The sequence below is a fragment of the Sminthopsis crassicaudata genome, chromosome 6 (assembly GCF_048593235.1).
Source record: "Sminthopsis crassicaudata isolate SCR6 chromosome 6, ASM4859323v1, whole genome shotgun sequence".
Lineage (NCBI taxonomy): Eukaryota > Metazoa > Chordata > Mammalia > Dasyuromorphia > Dasyuridae > Sminthopsis > Sminthopsis crassicaudata.
This window is the reverse complement of record NC_133622.1, coordinates 66,971,832-66,995,144: the sequence shown is the minus strand read 5'-3', so window position 1 is coordinate 66,995,144 and position 23,313 is coordinate 66,971,832. Positions and strand designations below refer to the sequence as shown.

Sequence of the window (23,313 nt, the reverse complement as noted above, 5' to 3'; positions counted from 1 at the left end):
CGAATAATCAATACTTGTTAGGAACTAGTCTTCTCCCCAGCCATCATATTTTTTGGTATTTCTTAAAGAATTGATAACTTGTAGTTTTATCACTATGGTTAAGTAGGTCACAAAAATTTTTTGCATTAGACATTTAGTCTGGCATGTAACAAGTCTCTCTTTGTTTTCCACTGAAGATCTACTCCAGAACTGTGATTTGAAATTGTCTTTAGATTCTTTATAGCTCTTTATTTTAGTTAGGGTACAAACACTGAGAGGTTATAATAGATGGGAAAGGCTTTGATTATAGGCTAGTGATGAATTATATTGGGAGTATTCATTTGACAAATATTTAGTGCATACTATGTGCAAAGTACCTGTGTAACATGTACAGAAAAAAAATGTATTTCAAAATTTGGTACTTTGATTAGATCCTTTTGTCTTATTTCCTTGTGGAATAAGGGATATAAAAAAGTTGCCTTGTTCTGTGAAAAAAAAGAAAGGGTTATGTGATCAAATCCTGCTCTTATTTTCTGCCGAATACTGTATTTCAAACACACTTTTATTTGTAGCAAAACTTTTCTGGAGGAAATTAGCTAAGCATTATATTTACACAGCATATCCAGTAGATAGAGAACATTCATGCTTGTACATATGTTCTCTCTACCTTAATTAAACACAGAATGCTTATCTATATAGTATGACATACATATATATTATACCTCCCCCACATTTATGTATACACTTGTATGTATATATGTTGGGAATAATGTATAGATGTGATGCTTTTCTAATTTCCACTTACAAGATTATTTAAGAGAAACTCATGTGTGCAATTCATCCATATAATACGTGTCTATGTATTTGTGTGTGATGTATGTCTATATACTTTAAATTCCTAAAGATAAATCAAGAGTTAAACTTTGAAAGCACTATATTTTAAAAGGAAACTATGTGGTGTGGTGTGTGTGTGTGCGTGTGTGTGTGTGTGTGTGTGTGTGCCTAGTTTCCACTCATGAGCACTTGTCTCTGACTTTCCCATGGCTTGCTTTCTTATTTCTTAGAGTGCTACTTATGAATTCCTTCCAGTGTGTTTATTACTGATTATATGCCAGATACTTAATTTTTTTTTTTTTTTTTTTGAGGCTGGGGTTAAGTGACTTGCCGAGGGTCATACAGCAAGATCAAATTTGAACTCGGGTCCTCCTGAATTCAAAGCTGGTGCTCTATCCACTGTGCCACCTAGCTGCCCCCTAGATACTTAATTTTTAAAAAAGATATTTACTAAGCAGATATAGCAAAGGTAATTCCTCCAAGCCTGGAATATACTATCTCATCTACACATAGAGGGTTCCTGAGGACAGTGAACTCAATTTGTAGTACAATGGTTAATGGGGCACAAATGTAGAGAACCTATGTACTGACTCTTAGCTCCTAGAAAGTCATTTTCTATTTTGTGGAGTCCTCAGATTCTGGGTTTCAAGGTTGGGTTTTGTAGAATACTGAAGCTATCTTTTCTTTGGATGTCTTTGACTAGATATATATATATGTATATCTCAAGAGTGTGTGTGTGTGTGTGTGTGTGTGTGTGTGTGTGTGTGTTTGTCTAAATTCCTGATGCAAGTGCTGCTTCTGGTCACTGCATCTTTGGGGGTGCTACAAATAGATGGGAATTCTATATCTTCTGATCTTTTGATTCTAGTTAGTGAAGGATGAGGAGATTTACCTCTCTTTTTCTACCATCAACCTTCCCTCTTCACTGCTCAATTACCTTTCAGAAGTTGTTTGGTGCTGGATTGTTCACTACTGAGTTGATATCCCCCTCACCTCCCAAAGTCCATATTTTCCTTTCAAATTGATTAAGCACTTTTACTTTTGACTCAATTAAAATATCTGAGTTTTCTGTGCTTGATTAGGGTAGAGGTAAGAAGAGATAACCTCTTGTTAATGGAAGAAGCTTTATAAATGTTAAACAATATAGGAAAAACAGGTGAATTTATTTTTTGTCAACATGGAATTCCTACAGATAAATCATGAATTAAACTTTGATAGCCACAATATTTTAAAAACAAATCTAGAGAGACAGAGACAGACAGACAAACACACACACACACACACACACACACACAGATAGAGAGATTGGACTTTAAAGCAACTTTAAGGAAGCCAAGGACGCCAATGTCAGAGAGTTGTAGACGGAGAAAATTCCAGGTATGGAGGATAGCTAGTGGAAATGGCAAGAATCAAGAGATGGAGTGTCTTGTAACGAAAAATAGCAAGGGAGACTACTGCTTCTAGATGACAGGGAATTTGGAGTTAAGAAAGGGTTAAAATCACTGGAAAGATAGGAGGGGAAAAGAAATTTAAGTTTCAGGGAATTTTATATTTGATTCTCCACCCAATAGCCAATGGATTTTGATGAATTGGGGGGGGTTTCTGGACTATTGCAATAACCTGTTAGTTCTCCCTGTCCCAAATCTCCTCCCATCTTCCTAAAACAGATATGGCCATGCTTTCTTTTTAATTCAGTAAACTCTGGAAGTTTCCCTATTATCCCCAGAATCAAATCTTCTGTTTTAATATCAAGCCTTTCACAACCTGGCTCCCATCTACCTTTTCTAGTCTTCGTTGATCCCACCACATATTTTGTCATCACCTCATTCTAGCTTCCTTGTTGTTGTTCATTCTAGACCTTCTATCTTCAGATACCAGGCATTTTCACTGACTGTCCCCTCATTTCTGGACTGCTCTAGCTCCTTACCCCTACCTGCCTTTTGGCTTCCTTCAAATGCCAGCTGAAATCCCAACTAATAAGAGAAGCCTTTCTTCTCTTCATGCATCATCATGTTTTTTATATATATATATATATATATATATATATATATATATATATATATATATATATATATATATATATATATATGCCTTATATATATCTTGTGTGTGTATATATATATGTATATATGTGTGTGTGTGTGTGTGTGTGTGTATATATATATATATATGTGATGAATTAGAGATTTAGTGTGATAGAGATAATTGAAAGAAGGCATTGATGTTAATCTATATGGATATATAATATATAATTACAAATACATATAACACCCAAACATCCCTACACATACATACACATGTATACATATAACACACATATATATCTTGTTTATATGCATTTATTTTTGCTGGAGATAGACCTTGTTCTTAAGGAGCTCACAGTCCAATAGAGGATTTTCATGTTCTCTTCCACATTAAACTGAGCTCCTTGAAATTGGGGATAGTCTTTTTTTCCTTTCTTGGTATTCTTGGCACTTAGCACAGTGCCTAGCATATAATAAACATTTAATAAATGTTTTCTGACTGAATAGTGTTGTATGACAAAAAGACCACAAGCATTGATTGAATGTTGGTATTTTTTTTAAAAAATGGCTCTTTGTTTTGAGAGAAATTTGGGGTCTTTGGCTATGTAGAGAAGTACAGCTTACTATCTGACTGTCTGGAGTTTATGTTCTAATAGGGGAAGATATCCTATAGAGGAATATTCAAAGAGGGATTAAGGAGGGTGTGCATTCCATCACGGTATAGAAATGCAGTGAAAAGGTGTGAAGGCTTGGGTCTAGTCCGGTCACCTCTGAGAGTCTGGGAACTTAAGATTTAGAATCCAGACTTCTAAGGGAGGGAGAAGATGGTGATTGTCTGAGAAAAGAAAGGATGCTTAGAAAATGGCAAGAAATTTGAGGACCACCTCATGCCTTTTGAGATTAAGTGAGATTTTACTTTTTAATAGTTGGTGGAGCCAGAGGAAGAGGAGAAGACTGGATGAGTAATTAGAAGTTTTTAGAGCTAATTTTCTTCCTATTCTAGGCCCAGTCCAATGTCCATTGTCAATCCAAGATACATGTGTGCACACACATTCGTATGGGCACATAGACCTCATAAATCCACAAGTTTAAATAATAATTTAACTGTATTAAAGTCAGTATTTAACTGTAATATTAATGTTATAAGGAGAGGTTCATTGTGAGGTTATTCATCAGCATGTATAAAAACTATCTGGTGTATACCAGTTGTGGCCTTTAAGGCCTGCCTACAGTAGCATGAAATCGTAGATGTTGAAATATAATAGTAGATATGTCTTTGAATTTGTTAATTCCTTTTTTTCAAGCTACTAAAAGAAATTTGGTGTCACTTTTCTCTCCGACAACAAACCTGTTTTATTTTAGATAGGGAATAGAACTAGTGTGCTTTCTCTATGAAGGTCATAATACCAAAAGGCTTAGTGACTCAATATTATAAAAAAATCAAGGGGTACGCAGGCATAGAAACACATTATTTCACAAAATTTGATGAAGGTTAGGTTTTTGTCATAGGATCCAATTAGCTTCTTGCTATTTTCCCATATTCCCTGAGTAGAAAACAAGATGTGTCTTCTTTTAATTTGTTAAATAAATAAAACAATGTATTTAAAAAGCATTAGTGCAATTATTATGTATTAATATAAGAAAACACTAGCTTTTCAGAAGTACTATCTAAATATTTAGCATATGGAATATATAATTTGTTCCACAGAACTTTCATTAGGTAAGATATATTCTTCAGACATAAATTTGTGCTATTTTCAGTTTAGGAAAGATCACTCTGAAAATTTTAATATGTATAAGAAAAACTATCCTTAATGTAGTTGTAAAAATAGTTTTATATGATAATGTCCTGAATTTGAATTCTTTTCATTTACTATATTAAGAAATGAAATGGTGAAAATTAGGTTGAAAAGATATGATTAGGAATGAAAATCTGTACTTCCCTGAGTTATCCAAATTACCCAAGTAGTGGACATATATCATCAAGGGGTAGTGGTGGTAATGGTCAGTTATTTCAGTCTTGTCTGACTCCTTTTGGGATTTTCTGGGCAAAGATAATAAAGTTGTTTGCTACTTTTTTCTCCAACTCATTTAAAACTATTGCTTATTAGTTCTCAACATTTACTTTTATAAAAAGATTTTGATTTCCCAATTTTTCTCTATTCCTCCTTGCCTTCCCCTCCTTCCCCAAACAGCAAGCAGTTTGGTATACATTGTACATATACAATAATATTAATAATATTTCCACATTAGTCATGTTGTAAATGAACAATCAGAACAAAAGGGAAAAACCAAGAGAAAGAAAATAGCAATGAAAAAAGTGAAAATAGCATGCTTCAATCTGTATTCAGACTCCATAATTCTTTCTCTGAATATGGATAGCATTTTCCATCATGAATCTTTTGGAATTGACTTAAATCATTGTATTGCTGAGAAGAGTTAAATTTATCAAAGTTGATCGTCACTTAATCTTATTGTTTTCTTGGTTTTATTCACTTCACTTAGCATCATCAGTTCATGTAACTTTTTCCAGGTTTTTCTGAAATCTGCCTGCTCTTCATTTCTTATAGAACAGTAGCATTCCATTCCATTCAAATACCATCGCTTTTTCAGCCATTCCTCAATTGATGGGCATCCCCTCAATTTCCAGTTCCTTGCTACCACAAAAAGAGCTGAGATAAACATTTTTGTACATGTGGGTCCTTCTCCATTTTTTATGATCCCTTTGGGATACAAACCTGGTAATGTTATTGCTATGTCAAAGGATATGCGCAGTCTTATATTCCTTTGGGCATAGGTCTAAATAGTTCATCAGAATGGCTGCATTAGTTCAGAACTCCCTAAGAATGCATTAATGTTCTAATTTTCCCAAATCCTCTCCAACATTGATCATTTTTTTTCTGTCATATTAGCCAGTCTGCGGGTGCGAGGTGGTACTTCAGAGTTGTTTTAATTTGAATTTCTCTTAATAGTAGTTTAAAGCATTTTTTTCATATGACTATAGATAGCTTTAATTTTTTTCATCCAAAAACTGTTTGTTCATATCCATTGATTATTTATCAATTGGGGAATGACCTATATTCTTAAAAGTTTGACTCAGTTCCCTGTATATTTTAGAAATGAGGCCATTATCAGAAACTTTAGGTGTAAAAATTATTTCCCAAATTTTTGCTTCCCTTCTAATCTTGGTTGCACTGATTTTGTTTGTGCAAAGCCTTTTTAATTTAATGTAATCAAAATTATTATCCATCTTGCATTTCATGATATTCTCTTTTGCTGTTTGGTCCTAAATTTTTTTCTTTCTCCAACCTAGGAACTATAGGAACACAATTACAAAACACTTTGCACACAAATAACATCAGATCTAAATAATTGGAAAAATAGCAAGTTGATCACGGATAAGCCAAGCTAATATAATAAAAGTGACATTCTCCTAAAATTTATTTTTTCAGGGCCATACCAATCAAACTGCCAAAAGTTATTTTATAGAGCTAGAATATTTGTTTTTAAAGGCTTGAACATTGAGTGGGTGAAGGAAAGTAATATGAGATTATACTTCAGGTTAGGAAAGGAAGATAGGATGGTATTAGATTTTGGAGAACCTTTAGTTCTAGGCAGTTGATTTTCTTTGTTAGATAATAGGCAAGTGGTTGACAATGAAAGGTATTGAACATCTAGCATATGATTGGAGAGCAAAATTCCAATCTTAAAATAACTTGTGGGATAAGACAAGACATAGTAACAGTTGTCTTTCCACTTACATTGTTAATTTTTTACTATCCTTGTTTATTCTTTCAGTCCTGCAGCTTGTCAGAACATAGTCTGTAAGTCTCTAGTAGTTAAACTACTCCCCTTCTCATCCCCTTCCTCCCAAAAAAGGGCTTTTAAAGACAAAATATATGATTGCTTTTTCTTCAAGAAAAGATTTTTTTTGGTAATACAGACTTGAAATATAAAAAAAAAAGGACAGTTCATCTCTAGGAAGTGATACTCTATCCTTCTTAATAAAGAGGGTTTAACGAGTAGTGCAAGATGGAAAAGTTTTTTGTTGTTATTTTCCTGGAAATATGCTAAGTGCTGGAGATACAAAAAAATAGCAAAAAACAATCCCTGCCCTCAAAATTTTCTCATTCTAAATGGGGAAGCAACATACAAACATTTATGTACAAATAATGTATATACAGTTTACATATATACATTGTATATGTATATAGAAAACACTAAGGAAAGACACTTAAGATTTAAGGAGGACTGGAAAGATCTTCTTGTAGAAGGTAGAATTTTAGTTGAGACTTAAGGAAGCCAGGAGGTGGAGCTGAGGAGAGAGAATTTCATATATGGAAAACAGCCTTTGAAAATGCCCAGTGAGTTAGAAGATGGAATGTCTTATCTGAGAAATAGTAAGGAGGCCATTATCACTGGGTCATAAAGTGTAGCCAATAGCTGAAATTTTTTTCCTTTGGGGAGTAGGTAATGGAGGATTGGTTCTCATCCTTTCTGAATCAAGTACCATGAAAGATCAGTTAATGATCATGTCAGCCACTAATTTTATGTCAGCTACTAATATCAACAAAACTTTTTGATATCTTGAGACATCCAGAATATCAAAATTTAATATCAGTCAAATACAAAATTCAACTCTGATGTTTTCCTTTTTTAGTTTGAATAAGACTCTTTTATTTCTAAGTATGGGATACTTTATAGAACATTTGAAATTATTTATCTTAATTCTAAATATGGTTTGCATATGCTTCAACCACCAGGCATTCATTTGAAACTCCTTTTAAGAACATAGTTTTTCCCTTAGGTTAAAAGTGGGAGAATTTTTGGAGGATGAGTTAGTAAGCATTTTTCAATTTGAATACACAAAAACTTTAACAAAAGTTGATGGTAAACATGTGGAAAAATATTTGTAACAGCTCTTTTTTTATTGATTTTTAAAAAGTTTTTTATTTTCAAAATATATGCATAGTTTTCAAGTCACCCTTGTAAAACTCTGTATTCCAAATTTTTTTCTTCTTCCTTTCTCCCTCACCTCCTCCCCTAAATGGCAAGTAATCCAATATATGTTAAACATGCACAATTCTTCTTATATATTTACATAGTTATCATGTTGCTCTTTTTTTAATGACAAGGAATTAGAAATTGAGTTAAAAACCTGAATGGTTGAACAAGTTATGATGTATGAATGTAATGGAATATTATTGTTCTGTAAGAAATGATGAGCAGGCGGATTTCAGAAAAGCTTGGAAAGACATGAACTAATGCTGAGTGAAATGAACAAAATCAGGAGAACATTATACACAGTAACAGCAAGATTATGTGATGATCAGCTATGATAGCCTTAACTCTTCTCAGCAATATGCTGATCCAAGACAAGTGCAGTAGACTTTGGATGGAAAATACCATCGGCATCCAGAGAGAGAACTGTGGAGACAGAATGTGGATCCAAGGATAGTATTTTTACCATTGTTTGTTTGCTTTTTCTTCTGGCTTTTTTTCCCTCTTCTGTCCTGATTTTTCTTATACAATATGGCAAATATGAAAATGTTTAAAACATTTGTACATGTATGACCTATATCAGATTGCTTGTTGTCTTGAAGGAGGGAGAGAAATTTGGAATAAAATCTTACAGAAATGAATGTTGAAAGCTATCTTGACATGTATTTGGAAAGTTAAAGTAGTACTGAGAAAAATAAATTGATAGTAATTATATTTAATGTTAGTGATAAATTTCTAACTTACTTTAAAAACCTCTAATTGATTTGATTTTTAAATTAATAATAGCTAGGAGTCAACTTAGATCTTTTCACAGTTAAATTTGACAAATTAAGGTTTAAAAAACCTTTATAATACACATACTGGAATATTTTTTTAAATTGAAATATAAAAAAAATTCAGTACAGTGAAAGAATATGATATTCCTTGGAAATTCACTGACTTGGGTTGACTTAAGTCCTATTGTATCTTAATTAAAAGTAGATTTAGTTGTGACACTTTCATTATAAAAAGTAGAGCCTCTCCAGCACTCATCCTTATTGCAAAACTTGAAACTAATGGAGACAATAAGATATTTAAGATATGCCTTGAGAGGTGTATCCTAAACATTTTAGGACAATAACAGTGACAAAATAAATAACCCAAGTCTTTGAATTAGTATTTATGTACAGCTTTTAAATATCATTTTTAGCAATTAGTGTGCATAGATTACATACATACATACATACAAACAAAGCTAAAGCTAGTAAACCTTACAGATATGGGCACTTAGAAAAAAACTTAATAATTGATCCAGTAATATAATTGTTTAAAATGGCAACATAAGTATTTTCCCCAACTAAAAATTAGAAAAAAGAAACATGATCAGGAACAACTTGGCTCACAGATAATTCCTACTAGGATAGAGAAATCTTATGAAGTAGAAGAAAGCAAATCAATGGATTCTCATAAGTTAAGGCTATATGTTAGGTGAAACTACTTTATTGTCATATCCTTTGGATACTTAATTAAAATTTCTTGGATTATAGTCCAAGTTTAATATACTGAATATCATTCATTTAACAGCATACCTTTATTGAGAATCTGTTTATATTTAAGATTTCAAAAATGAGATAGTCTTTGCCTTTAGTACCTTACAAATTTTTTTAAAAGGAAAAACTTGTCTTTTGTCTTTATAAGTCTTTTCCCTTTAATTTAATCTCCAGATCCTTTTTTGTAATAACAGAAATAAATATTAAGGTCACTAACATAGCAACCCTTTAATTTCACATTTCACATCTACAGTTTTTATGTCCGTAAATCTTCTCTCTTCATAGGAGGAACAATATATAAATGTTCTGTAGCATTTCTATATGACAAAGATTGTTCATTACAGTTTTAAAACTTCAAATACTTTTTCTTGTTATCTTTTATGGTGTTGTAGTTATATTTTCTTCGTTCATCTTTCTTTAGTATGAATAAGTTATACAAATCCTCCCTTTTTTGGGGAAATCCTCGTATTGTTGATTTAAAGCACAATAATATTACAGTAGACTTATTTACCGGTTTGTCCAGCTATTCCCTAATTAATGGACACTCATTTTGTTAGGAGCTTGATCAAGATCTCTGAAGAGCCTTCTTTGCTCAGCAAAAATTCAAGTCTTTAGTAGGAAGAGTTGACAAAGTTACAGAGTCAGAGACTTGAGAAAGAAAGTATTTTTCATAATCTGATTCATTGTAACAGACCAACAAGGTACTGTTTCTAGGATATGAAAATAGCTTTGATGTAAAAAACTTCACTGCAAATGTAATGGCACAAAGGGAAATTTGCCTGAATATAATAATTAAAAATAAAAATTAAAGTACTGAGGAAACTCTTAAGTATTATCAAGACTTTTAAAATGTAGAATCATATTATTTGGAAGCTAAAAAGATTATAAAAATCTGGTAATTTCAACCACTCTTCTCAGTATTAATTTCCAACAGTTGTTACTGAATAGGATATTTCCACAAGAAAGCATGTGGAAATTTTACATAGGCTTTAAATGTACAAATAAAAGATCATCTCCCTTTCCTTTTTCTGGTTATTTCTCTCGGACAGTTATGGAATCAAATCACACTGCCTTTCTGGCAGACTTGACAGAAATGAAGACTGAGTGAATTATCTTTAAACCTTTATTAAGGGCATAATTTCATGTAGATCTGTGCTAAGTATTATGAAGGAGTGAGTAAGGTCCAGTTTCCCAGCTGCCCTAAAATACAGGGATTGATTGATTCCATTGTGCATTCTATACATTTATATAATAGTAAGAAACAAATGACTGTAAAATTATATATGTTGTGGACCAATCTCAAACCGACACTTTTTCACACAACCTGAGAACAAATGTAGAATTGACCAGTGTCACTATTTTTACCTATAAAACAAACTACATGAAAACCCCAGTCCATGATTAGAGATTCATATTAGTTGTAAATTATCTAAAACCAGAAAGTATTGTTGGTATTTGCCCTTCCTACCCCTTTCAGTTTATCACTTTCTGTCTTCATTAATCAGTGCTTTTTAATATTGATTAAACAGAAATGAAAACAGTGTTAGTGTAGTTTTTGTTCCACATTTGGTAAATAGACTAGTATATCATAATTATTCAGTTTATTCTGACATATCAGTGTTCAGATACATAAGTACATTTTAGATCTGTGTGTGTAGAAAGGAAAAAGGGATGGAAACGCTAAATTCAGTGTAATTCTGTGTTGACTTGAACTGTATGTCTAAAGGCATTTGAGATCTTCATAAGTCAAATGTATCACTATAAATTGGTACATTACTAGGGTAAAGAGCTGAACTCAAAATTTTTGTAGGCAGTATGTGGAAAATGAGATGTCAGGTTTAAAAAGTGCATCTCATTGAAATTTGGCCAAACTCTCCAGACAAAAACAATCCGGTTTCTTTAATATATCGACGGTATTAAACGGATTATTGCCAGGTCTCTGTTGTGTGGTCAGGCTGCTTTCCCTTTTCATGTACTTAGTGGTGTTTTGTGGCTTGTGTAAATTTTAAAAGTTTTTATGTCTGCTACCAGTGTTCCATTTTCAAAGCCTAGTATCGGTTGTAACTTTGAGAAAACTTAATATTTTTCCACTTTAAATTGTCTTGATTTCTCGATTTTAGACATTCATTTAGTAGCACTGAGTTGTATGCTTATATATATGCTAATTCATACCAACATATATAATCAAGTTCTATACTAACTTATGTCAGTGCTGCTTCTAGGGACCTTTTGTCCTTAAGGAGAGAATGTTGAGTCCAAGTGCGTCATCATTCACAGATTTGTTTCTGAGCCAGTTATTAATTAGAAAGGCCTTAGATTCGGACAGGTTGGGGAATGGTTTCATTCGTGACATATTGGTCAGTGTCGCTGTCTCCTCCACATTAAATTCCAGACAGTTTTTTCTTTAAACTAGCGGAGAGGAGTTTTTTGAGGAGAAGCACTTTTCCTTCCCGACAAAGTTGTGGGACGGTGATTTGGTGGGCATGCCCACGCTGGCTTCCCGTTTTCATCACCTGCAGGAGGCGGCACGGTGATGCCAGACCAGGTCCAGCAGGCTCGTCCCTTCCCCGGCTTCAGGAAGCGCCGAGGCTGGAGGGAGAGTGCTCCCCGCCCTACGGGACCTGGGCAGTTAGAGGCAGTTCTCGGAGCCTCGTCCCATCTGGGCGGCCCCGTAACTGTCCCCGGCCCGGGAGAGATTCCTTAGCCTCAGGTGTCAAAGTCTCCTCCCCCGGCTGCGGGTGGTGGAGCGGCCGTGCGCGAATGTCGGGGACTTCCTGTCTGGGCTGCAGGGCGGAAGGATCGCGTTGCGAGTCGAGCCGCCGCTGCAGCCCCTACCGTTAGGTGCTGGGCTTTCTCGCCGGGCGGACGCCTGGGAGCTGGGCCGGTTCCGCGGCTTCCTGTGGGGAGGACGCGCAAGGATCCCTGTGTGTGTGTATGTATGTGTGTGTGCAAGTGTGTGTGCGTGTGCGCTTCTGACTGCTGGTTCCGCCTCCTCCCCCGCCGCCGCCGCTGCTCCCAGCGTTAAGTCAATGTGAAGCAGCAGCAGCAGCTCCAGCCCCGGGATAAACATGGCGACTTCTCTGCATGAGGGGCCCACCAACCAGCTGGATCTGCTCATCCGGGCCGGTAAGGACCGGGCAACTTGTGCTAGTGTGCACGGGTGCAGGCAGCGGCGGCGTGTGAAAGGGGCGGGAGGCGGCTCTCCCGCGGCGACGGCGGTCGGTGCAGGCAGTAGCGGGGAGGCGCTGGGAGGTCGGGCTGGAGAGGGAGCACTGAATGAAGTAATGGAGGCGACGAATCAGGAAGTGATCACCTTGGCAAATAACCTGCCCGGCCCCGAAAGCCGGGGCTCCGGGGCCGCCCCCGGCAGCAGCGCCGCTGCCTCCCGGGCCCGGCGCCGGCAGCCGGTGCAAGAGAACGTGCGCCGCGCTCAAGTTGGCCACTCCGGGCGGGAGAGTTTGCGCTTCGCCTCAGTTGCTGAGGAACCAGGAAGTGGGCGAGAGAGCGAGGCGGCGAGCGCGGCTGTTGTCTCGGCTGCGCTGCCACGCTGTCTGGCCGGAGAGGCCGCGGCTGGCCCGGGGGAGGGGGCGCTGGGGCTCGGCGCCCCCCCCCTTTGGTGCCCCCTCCCCGCGCCTCCTGTGGAAAAGCAGCGAAGCGGCCGAGGGTACCCGCCAAAACAGCTCCCCGCCCCCTCGCACCTGGTGCACTTTCAGGAGTAACGGTCCCGCCAGGGTCACGGTGGGAGGGAGGCAAACGAACGGGCTGCCCCTGTCCGGGCCCGAGACTCTGAACCCAACCCTGCCACTTGAAGGGCAGGAGAAAACCGAACGCAGCCCCCTCCCCTCGCGAGCACTGGGGGGCTATTTGTGCCGTGGGAGGTGGGGGGATGTCTGGAGCAATGGGGCGGGGACGCCTCAAAGGGCACACTTTGCCTTATTTTGAACGTGAGTAGCCTCAGAGTGGGCACCAGCAGGGTTGGCGGGCGGGCAGGAGGCAGCCTCGGCCCTGGGGAAGTCTCAGCACGGTGTCGCCCCCTTTCCCCTCCCCCCCAAACCTCCCACCATAGCGGAAGCGCAGCAGAGAGGACAGAATCGGTGAGATTGACAAGGCTTCCGTTCCAATCCCCTCTCGGGGATGTTCCAAATAAGAACGTTGATTTCTGGGGGCGGGTCTTCTGGCCAGCCCTGGACCAATGGAGATTGGGCGGGAGTAAAGCTGACAATGTACGCATGGAATTGGAGGGAAGAGGAGTGTAAACACGGAAGTGGCCGCAAGGGTGGGGGATGTGCTGCACCGCTGCTGCAGCGGAAGGGCACGGACTTCAGTTGGAGAGAAAAGCTCCAATAACGCCCACACCGGCCCTGGGGCTTCGTGCTGGGGGATCCGAGCCCGTGGGCTTTCCGTAGTTCGTACCTGCTACTCTAGGATTGGGGAAGCATTAATCTCCAACCTTCCCAATCCTATTAAGTATCTCAGTTGATTAGGAAGATTAGAAAGGTACACACGACACTAGTGTAACTGAGATCTTGCTCCAGGTTTTCTTCCTGGTATTAATGGTCAAAGGAAATAAAACAGAATGCTTCATTTAAGCACACTGCTAAGTTCTTGATGTTCCTGTAGATCCCCAAGTACACGTCCATGTGTGGGTTTCAGCCTTAGCCAGACGAAATTCGGCACGGACACCTCTGATTGGCGGTGCCTTGGAGAGTTCTGGTTTGGAGGAGCTGTGGGGCTTGCTCTCGGCCGGACCGCTGACCTTGGCCATGCCTCCCAACTCCTCCTTGCCTCAGTTTCCTTGGCAAGAGGAAGAACGTGGGCTCCGTGACCTGAGGTTCCTCAAAGCATTGAATCTGATCCTCCGAAATAACATGGTAGTAAGATTTATGGCACTTTTCAAAGCTTTCAAGAACCACTATTAGGTTGTTTTTAAGCATCTGGAGAGGTGAATACTGATTATGGACAGTGATATAACCTTGAGGGAAGTTTAGTAAGATTGTTGATTAAGTTCTAGAAAAAACATTTTTTAGCTTTACTGGGGAAGTGTCCCAGGTCTTAGTAAATGTCAAGTCACATTGCTAACCATTCATTTCTTTGTCTGCCAGCCACATAGTTTTTTTAAATGTTCAGTGTGGTAGAGTGTGTGTGTGTGTGTGTGTGTGTGTGTGTGTTTTAACTTTAAGTTCCCGGTGGTAGTGTAATATTTTAAAATTTTAGGTATGAGAATGTTATCTCTTTGTGTGTGAAACTTTTTAAATTCCAATATTAATTTTTTGCAGAAGTTGCACCTTACTAGATTGGGAAGGTAGGAAGGACAAGTTGCCATAAACTGAGTTTCTAAAACTAGTAAAAGTTTGTCTTCACAAGCTTTGGGGAATGAAACAGGTGGCCAAATTTGGCTTGTATCTGTTTTGTTTGGAATGGAAGGGGTGGTGGAAAATGCTGAGCATTGGGTCTAATAAGTTTGAAATCACAAAAGACGTTTTCAGTAGGAGGGGAAAGAAGTAGCTCTATTGTATTTGACTGTATTAAGTAAAAGCATTATAATTGCTTTTCAGGATTGTAATAGTTTACAAAGAAAGGGATTATGTGAAATGATTTTTCAAATTATTTCCTTAATGATTGCTTCTTGTAATCTGAGTGAGTTAGATCACTTTATGCTTCCTATTTTAAGAAGAAACTTGAGACAGGTTTACTAATTTGCTCAAGGTTAATTACATAAATTTAGTGAATTAAATTTTGAAAAGGCATGGTGGCCCAGCTCAGATTTAAGACCACAATTCCACATTCTTGTTTTAATCTTGATTTATCTTGTGATTCTGAGAATCACTTTGTTTTAATTTTGCTTATCAAACAGAGGGAGAAAAGAGCAACAGAAGGTTCTGGCCTGCAGTCAGTTTCCTCACTTAGTATTCCCCATACCAATGAAATCACAGGTCTTGTGCCTGTTATTTCCTAGAAAATAGAGAAAATATTAAAAATGATCTTTTATTCTATGGAGAGAGAGCCAACAGACATATTCTGCCCTTGATGCTTTTAGCAGTCCAAAAATGGAGGTGATGGACTTACACAAGATTTTTAAAAAGTGGTGCAGGCAAATACAGTAATTGCCAGAGTGTATTAGGGGTTTGGATGGAGAAGGAATTCTATTGGTGTTGATTAAAGAAGCTTTTTGGAGGAGGACCAGAATATTACCACTATATGCCAGGGTACCTGTGTTCTTTTTATTAAAACAAATATCTTAATTTGGCGCATTTATCTTTAGAATATGGAAATCTGAACCTTTAAAATACTGGGCTATTCATCTGGTTAGACTTTCTTATACAGCTCTTTAAAATAATTTAATTATAGTAAATGTATTAATTAGTATTTGAAGATTTTCAAAGCATATGCCTTACTGTAATCCCCTGCTGTAGGTAGTTTTATCCCTAAGATTCTAGTTAAGTGACTGTCTATGGTAATATAGCTAGCAAGTGGCTTAAGTGAGAATCTTTTAGTTCTCTTAATTAAGTCTTTCCTCTGTAAAAGCTGGTTTACATTCAGGCCTAGACTGTTACCAGTATGGTCTAGTAGAGAGAATAAATTTAGGTTAAAAAAATAGACAGATTTGTAGGAAATATTTGGGAAAATGTTGGTGTAAAACAAGAGGAAATGACATTGATCTTAAAATTTTACTTCATGAATGTATTTAATAATTTGCCCTTCAGTAATCTTGTATCTAGTGAAGTAAAGAAGAAAGTAGTAACAGTGTAACTCAGATTAGAATAGATTAGCCAATCATGCTTTCTTGGACTAAAATCTTTTTTTAAGTTGCAAGTTATTTTGGGGGGTAGGGTGAGGAGGAAATATCTAAATTATCTTTATTAATAATTTAAATTGCACTTAGCCTGTGTTACATATAACTCAAATATTGGGAAAGCTGCAAATGGATATTTATGGGAAAGATGTTTCTTGTTGAAAAATTTTGTTTCTTTTTCAAAAATTGGATACTATAATTCCTAAATGTAGCAGCTTGTTAAAGTGGATATAGATAGCTGGCTTCAGAGAGTCAGGACTTTGAGCGTTGAAGTTTCATCTTTGACACTTATCAGTGGTCTAACAACTCCTCATCCTTAGGCAACTCAAAAACTATAATCAGTAAAAACCTTGGTAGAGGAAGTTCTTCACCTGGAGCTATCTAAAATCTGAGATAAAATCACATTGGCTTTAGGAAAAAGCACAAAAAAACCACTCTGGTGTCCGGAGCAAAAAATGATAAGCAAAGCTAACTAACTCTCTCTGGTTTTTCAGTCCTTCAGTAACATGCAGGTGCAAAGTAGCAAGCAAGCAGTGGAGTTGGGAGTGAGAGTCCTTTGGTCTCAAATCTAATATTTCTCTCTGAAACCCTGTTCTTTATATTCATCCACATTTTAATGAATTTTAATTATTACTCTGATTCAAACATAGTAATCATAATCTTGAAATGGGCTTAACATATTAAAGAGGAAAACAATTACTCAATTTTTATTTGCTGAGCAAAAACTGATTTTGAAGATTGACTATAGTATTTAACTTTTCAATCTACTATTTTGATAGTTGCTTCAGGGCATTAAAGGCTAAACTATTGTAAATAAGGGATTGCTGTTGAATGATGACCTTGTAATGTTTATTCTTTTGTTGGTTAGAGGCACAGTAATTAGTGAAATTTTTTTTCACTCTTTTCATTGCCCTGTAAATAAGCTTTTAGTTTTGCTCCAACAACATTGTTATAAACTAGATTATTGCTCTTCCTTTAAGTATGCCTCTTGTCAGACTGAATGACCAAGTTTGGTGTTTTCTGACAGCTGTTGAGTGAGTGAGAGAGAGAGAGAGAGCGCGCGTGCGCGAGCGCTTGGAATAATCTACCATATAACTCTGTTGGACTAGAAAGAAATGGAACATGGGTATGCAATAGAAAATACATAGGGACATAAGCAACTTTTTTTTTGTTAATAAAACTTTCCCATTTCTGCTCCCTCAAACCTGTTCCTTGTTCTGTCCCTGTTCCATCTGGCCCTTTGGAGTATTGGCAATAGCAACAACTAGGAGAGACTAAAAAGAGTTGCCTGAATTCTAGCCTTTATCTTTAGCTCTGTACAGGAGCCAGCCTTTGTTGATAGGGGAAATTTCCCTCACTGGAGATTTCTTATGCCATGGTAATCATAGGTTTTTAGCGGGAGACTTTCAGACATGTTTCTAAAAAATAATGACTAATAAATCAAGTTTTTAAAAGAAAGATAAAATTTGATTTTTGACTTGAGTATTTTGTAAAAAATATAGCACACCATTATGATCATACTGTAAGTTCAAACTTAATGATATTTATTGAACTACTGCTATGGATAAAACACCCATGGTTGATAAATATCAAAGTAATTCTTACATATTTTTAGAATATTTCATTTTTGTTTCTTTGGTGATCAATCAGTTATCTAGATATTCCATTTGAATTAGTTGGTAGGTTTTTACGTTTTCTTTATTGATGCCTTTCCTTACACACATTTATACATATATATCCTTCTGCTTCCCTTATACATAGTAGAACTGACTCTTGTAATTTAAAAGCCATGTTTTTGTAGATAAAAGAGGACCTGGGCTTTTCCACTTACATTCTGTAGGATTCAGACTAATTTACTTAATGTTTCTGGGCTTCAGGTTTCTGAGTTGTAAAATGAAGGAAGTTAAACCAAATGAACTTTTGAGCTTTCTTCCAGCACTAAATTTATGATTCTAAACTTGGGATGGAGAGAATTTGAAGTAGTTAAGTAGTCCTTAGTGTTTTTATTGGTATGAGTTGGATTACTCCTACCATTGAAAATGTCAACCTTTCCCTTTTTTGTACTGTTTTATTCTCATCTCTCCTTTTTCCTTCACTCATATTAATGTATTTCCTGGCTACTTACACACATGCTGATTTAGACCTCCCACAATTATCCTTTGACTTTAAAATATTTAGGAACATCTCTTTCCAAATATTCCATAAAGGCATATTTGAAATTTGTCATTTCATTATGATTACTTTGTAGGAAACATAGATAAATGGCAGTGCAGGGGGTCTCCCCGATTTTATGAGATTAAATAGACTGAGCATGTACCTTGTGTCCTCTGTTTGATCATAGTCAGCATTATTGCCATAAACTTATTGATATGGGAACAAATGGTTTGAAGGCAATCTAAAATATACTTACAAAGTGGCTATTAAAGTGCTGAATGCAGGAACAGGAAAAAGCTGGGACAATTTGTGTATCAAAATGCCTGGCTGAATGTTTGTACTCAGGAACTCTTTAAGTTCCCCCCCCCCCGAATTTACATTTGGCTCCTAGATTGTTTAAATAAATAGTTAAACGATTTTAATTAAGTGAATTTTATATTTTTGAGGGTGTCAGAAATTTTTATTCAAAAAGTATTTAAGTACTGAAAGTACATAACAAATGACATGCATTTGAAAAATTATTGGGGCTATGCATTTTTCCAGTTTCTAAATATTCCTGCCATTCAGTTGTGTTGTTTGCATTTATATGCGTTGTCATTTGCATATTTCAATTTTTTGAACATAACCTGACTTCATAACGTGAAGTATTTCCGTTATGTTAATGTTATGTTAATGATTATGAGTGAAAAATGAATGTTTTAATATACAAGCTTTGTTGAACATTTCCTGTCTAATGTATATGTATATTCAAGTTCTAGCCAAATTCACATTATTTTTTGACTAGGGGAAAATGTTTGATCTTGAGAACAAAATCTTTGGATAATATGTACTCAAGTTTTTGGAGTAAAGTATTTTGATTAGCTTTACTTTTGTCTGCTTAGTTTTTTGGAGTTTATGTGTGAGGAATAGAAAATTAGTTTTAAAAGAGTATGCCAGGGTCTTAATGAACTTGAGGTTAAGTGAACTTTGGTTTTTGCATGTTAACCTTAATCCAAATAAGAATCAAGGGCAATATAATTGTGGTTTAGGGAGCATATTTATACAATATTCTCTCCCTTTCTTAACTTTATAAAACAGAATTCACATGTAAATTTTTCCCTCACTTCAAAATACATATTTTGGGTACTTTAAAATACCTGTCTCCTAATAAAATGATTGTGTAAGGAATTTGTTTTTATAATTGCTTCTTTTTTAAACAGTCTAAAATTACTAGAATGAGTGTATGTCATGATTTGAGTAGGTGAAAAGTTACTGCTGTTTTATTTAGATAAAAGTTTTTTGGGGGGATTTTAGAATATAGAATTTCCCTTAACTTTCCCTTAGCATTAAAATTGATATTGGATAGGTCTGTTATTATATTCTTTTAGGTGACCTGTGGCCTAAAGATTTTATTTTGTTTGTGAATAGGCTTTTTAAAGTTAATAGAAGTACTAATTGAATCCTCTTTAATTTAGTGAAGCCTCAGATAGAGTAAGCAGGGTCACCTAAAGATAGATTTACTCAGATGTTGGCTGCCTCTCTGGAACGATTGAGCTTTGAGCAGATTTCCATAAATGGAAAGAGCAACTGCAGAGGCACAGCTACCTTGGTGAGAGTGTAGATGATGTGCAACAGGTGGTTATAAGGGTCACTGAATTTAAAAATGTTATCCAAAAAATTGGAGTTGATAAAAAGAAAGTAGCAGGATTAGTTAGAAGCATTTAAAATTCCAGATGGACCAAGGTGTTTTTCTTTTAACTTAAAAATTGGATAGAAATTGTTTTTTACATATAAAGGCACATGTTTTCAGTACCTATTCCCTATCCCCAATGTAATTTTGTAAAAATTGGATAGTAGTTCATAAAAGGTGAATTTCCTGTATCTGATAGTAAGTAGTAAACTTTTTACTATGTTAATTGTGTTTATGATTAAGGACTCATCAGTGTATGAAAAGTTTTATTTTAATGTAATTATGAAGCTTGGATTCATCCATTTCCCACAAAGCAAATGGGATATCTCCACAGGAATAAAGGGAATTCCTATCCTGAGGCATGTTCAGAAAGATCTCTTAGGAGGAAGGGAAAGGTTGCAATAGATGGTATGGCAATGATTTGACCTAATGGGGTGGAATATTTTTAATCCTAGGGTTGATTTTTCCATCTTCAGTGGAATTTTTGTTGATAAGATGCCTCTAAATTAGGTGTTGAATCTAGATAATTTTGTCGTTCATGACCAGAAGGGTATATAAATGGCATCATCACACATAGATAGGGAAATTTGGGTTTATTTCTATTGGCTAATAAATAGAACAACTTCATTATTTTGCATGGGATTAGAGTTAGAGTTGTGTTTGGCTTTAAGAGACATTATATTTAGTAGACATGGCACATTGATCTGAATACTTTGCACCTCATAGAATAGTTAATCTGCAGCATTAGTTCTGATTTAAAATTGACATGAGTTCAAATTTCAAGATTTTCAGAATTCAGATCTCCCCTCCCTCCTCCTTTTTTTCTCCTTAACATCCATTTTAGGAAACTTAGATATGCTGATTGCTTTGAAACTTCTGAAGCTTGAACTCAAGATTAATGTATACTAATCATTTTATTGATGTTTAGACTTTTTATCTAGAGTGAGTATTTTTTATACATTAAAATAATTATGTACTTGAAATGACTTTAAGGGAGGTTTTTTTTTGTTTTTTTTGTTCTTTGTAGTTGAAGCATCAGTTCACAGTAGTAATGTCCACTGCACAGATAAGACCATTGAAGCTGCTGAAGCCTTGCTTCATATGGAGTCTCCAACCTGCTTGAGGGATGCAACAAGTCCTGGTATGTGAACTGTTATTGAGATGAATATTGTTAATTATATATGAGAGTTTCTGTTTTTAAGAAAATTGAATATAAAAAGATAAAAGTATAAATGGATTATTATATTCACTAATCACAGATTAGTTGGTCAAAACACTGATTTATAGATGTTCATACATTTATGCTTAACAGTGATTTTTGTTGTTGTTTTCTCACAACAGTAAGCTTCAGATGCTAATATTTGACTCAACATAATGAGTTTTCTTGAGTCCAGACATGGCATCTGTCCAGTGTTCCACTTAGCTGCCCATAAAGTTTATAGGTTTATCATCAAAATCTTCCATCATCAAGTGTTGAAACTAGGCCTGTCCCTTTCTTTGACCATGCTGTGCCTTGGGGTGGAGATTTATTTTTTGTGACAACTTTTCCCTTTAAAGGATGCTGCTCTTTATTTTTCATCTTCTCAAATATGGCCTTGGGTTCCAGATTTTGTAGTTAAAAAGGAGTGTGTTTTGATTCTTCAAGGATAAAGGCTATTTCAAGGATTGCTGTTATCTAAGTTTTGCATGAAAATATGTTCTATATTAGAATTCTATGAAATATAGTTTGTATGAAATTTAAAGTTACATATGACCAATGATCAAATGTTATATTTTTTGGGGGGGTCAGAGAAACACTAAATAAAGGCAGTTTTTGTAGTACACGATTATGCCTTCCAGTCCATACTTATTTTACTTCCAGAGTTTTTAGAGTGAGAACCACAGATGGACCAAGGGCATGAAAAATGGTCTGGTCTTTTATATCTTACTGCTCACTAAGATTATTGCCAAGTTGAGTCATAATTTAATAGGCCTATGTCAGAAAACTTATTGGGAAGGAGATAAAAATGTAACTTTTCCAACTTTTTCTTTTTTATAGTGGAAGTCTTTGTTCCTCCTCGTGTGTCTACTCCAGAGTTTATCCATGCTGCTATGAGACCAGATGTTATCACAGAGACTGTAGTGGAAGTGTCAACGGAGGAGTCTGAACCTATGGATACATCTCCTGTTCCAACCTCACCAGATATCCATGAACCAATGAAAAAGAAGAAAGGTAGATTTTTATTAAAATTGCAGGTTATTTTTTTAACAGTTTATTTTTAGTATTTTTCTTCAGAAAAAAGAATTTGAAACCTATAAAAACGAAACCACTTCTTTACAAAAGTGCATCATTTTGATTGATGGTGAGGCAGTAGTGATTTCTAGTTCAAATTGGTTCTTACTATTTTTAGACTGAAGTATTTGAATCAGTAAGAATCTTTGTAAATATAAATAATATAAAAACTCAATATAAACATAATTAATAACAACAAATAAAATATAAGCATCTGATTTGTAGCACTTATCTTTATAAATAAACATGGATTGTAATAGGATATTGCCTGTTTTCCTTTCCCCATTACTGGAATTCTTGGTATCATTTGAAAATATTTGGAGTTTATAGAGAATCTGGGTTGAAGATTAGATAAAAATATGATGAGACAGAAATTAAATTTTTTGTTTTTGTTTTTGTTTTTTTGCTTCCAAGAAAGCCTTTATATTAGGGGAATGTATACCCTGTGCTTGAATTTAACAGACTGGAAATTCCTAGATTAAAGAAGTTAATCTTGTTAATTGCAAGAATAATATAAATAAGTTACTTATAAATTAGTAAAAAATCAATGGACTTTTCTCAAGTAATTTGAAGAAACATCATTTTATGTTTTGAATATACACACATACACACAAAAACACACACTTGAAAATATACCAGGTTATCCATCTGTTAATACTTACCAGAGTTGTTTAATTACAGAGGTGATCTCTAAAAAAAAAACAAAATTAAATCTAAAAAACACATTATCTAATATGCCTCTTGGTACTGAAGAGGAGACATGGATTGAGGAAACAAAAATGATGAAGAGCAGATTAGCATGATTCTGAAGAAAGGGCTCTGGCTCTGGAGTTGGAGAATCTGGTTTCAAAACTCACCTTTGATAATTCCCTAAGTGACCTTGGGAAAAGTTAACTTCCCTGGACTTGTTTTCTCTTTTCTAAAATTTTTCATTTTCAATATAAAATATTTCATTTTGCAGTATGTTTGAGTATATGTATTTAAATATGAATTTGTCAGATCTCAAGAATCAAAGTGTCCTTGACAGAACACTTCAAGCCTATTGTGACTTAGGATAT

The 23,313-nt window shown here is 35.7% G+C and overlaps 1 protein-coding gene across 3 annotated transcripts in view; it reads left to right on the top strand.

Moving 5' to 3' along the window:
* The window catches only part of ELF2 (E74 like ETS transcription factor 2), an 84,629-nt gene that overhangs the window by 46,860 nt on the left and 14,456 nt on the right, over positions 1-23,313 (top strand). For 2 of the 3 annotated variants that reach the window (XM_074273712.1, XM_074273714.1), the window contains 2 exons: positions 21,011-21,124; positions 22,022-22,195. In XM_074273712.1, coding sequence (XP_074129813.1) covers positions 21,011-21,124; positions 22,022-22,195 — 288 coding nt within the window. Of the gene's footprint in view, positions 1-12,134; positions 12,494-21,010; positions 21,125-22,021; positions 22,196-23,313 lie in introns of those variants that run through there. The other variant, XM_074273713.1, reaches the window with a different exon arrangement.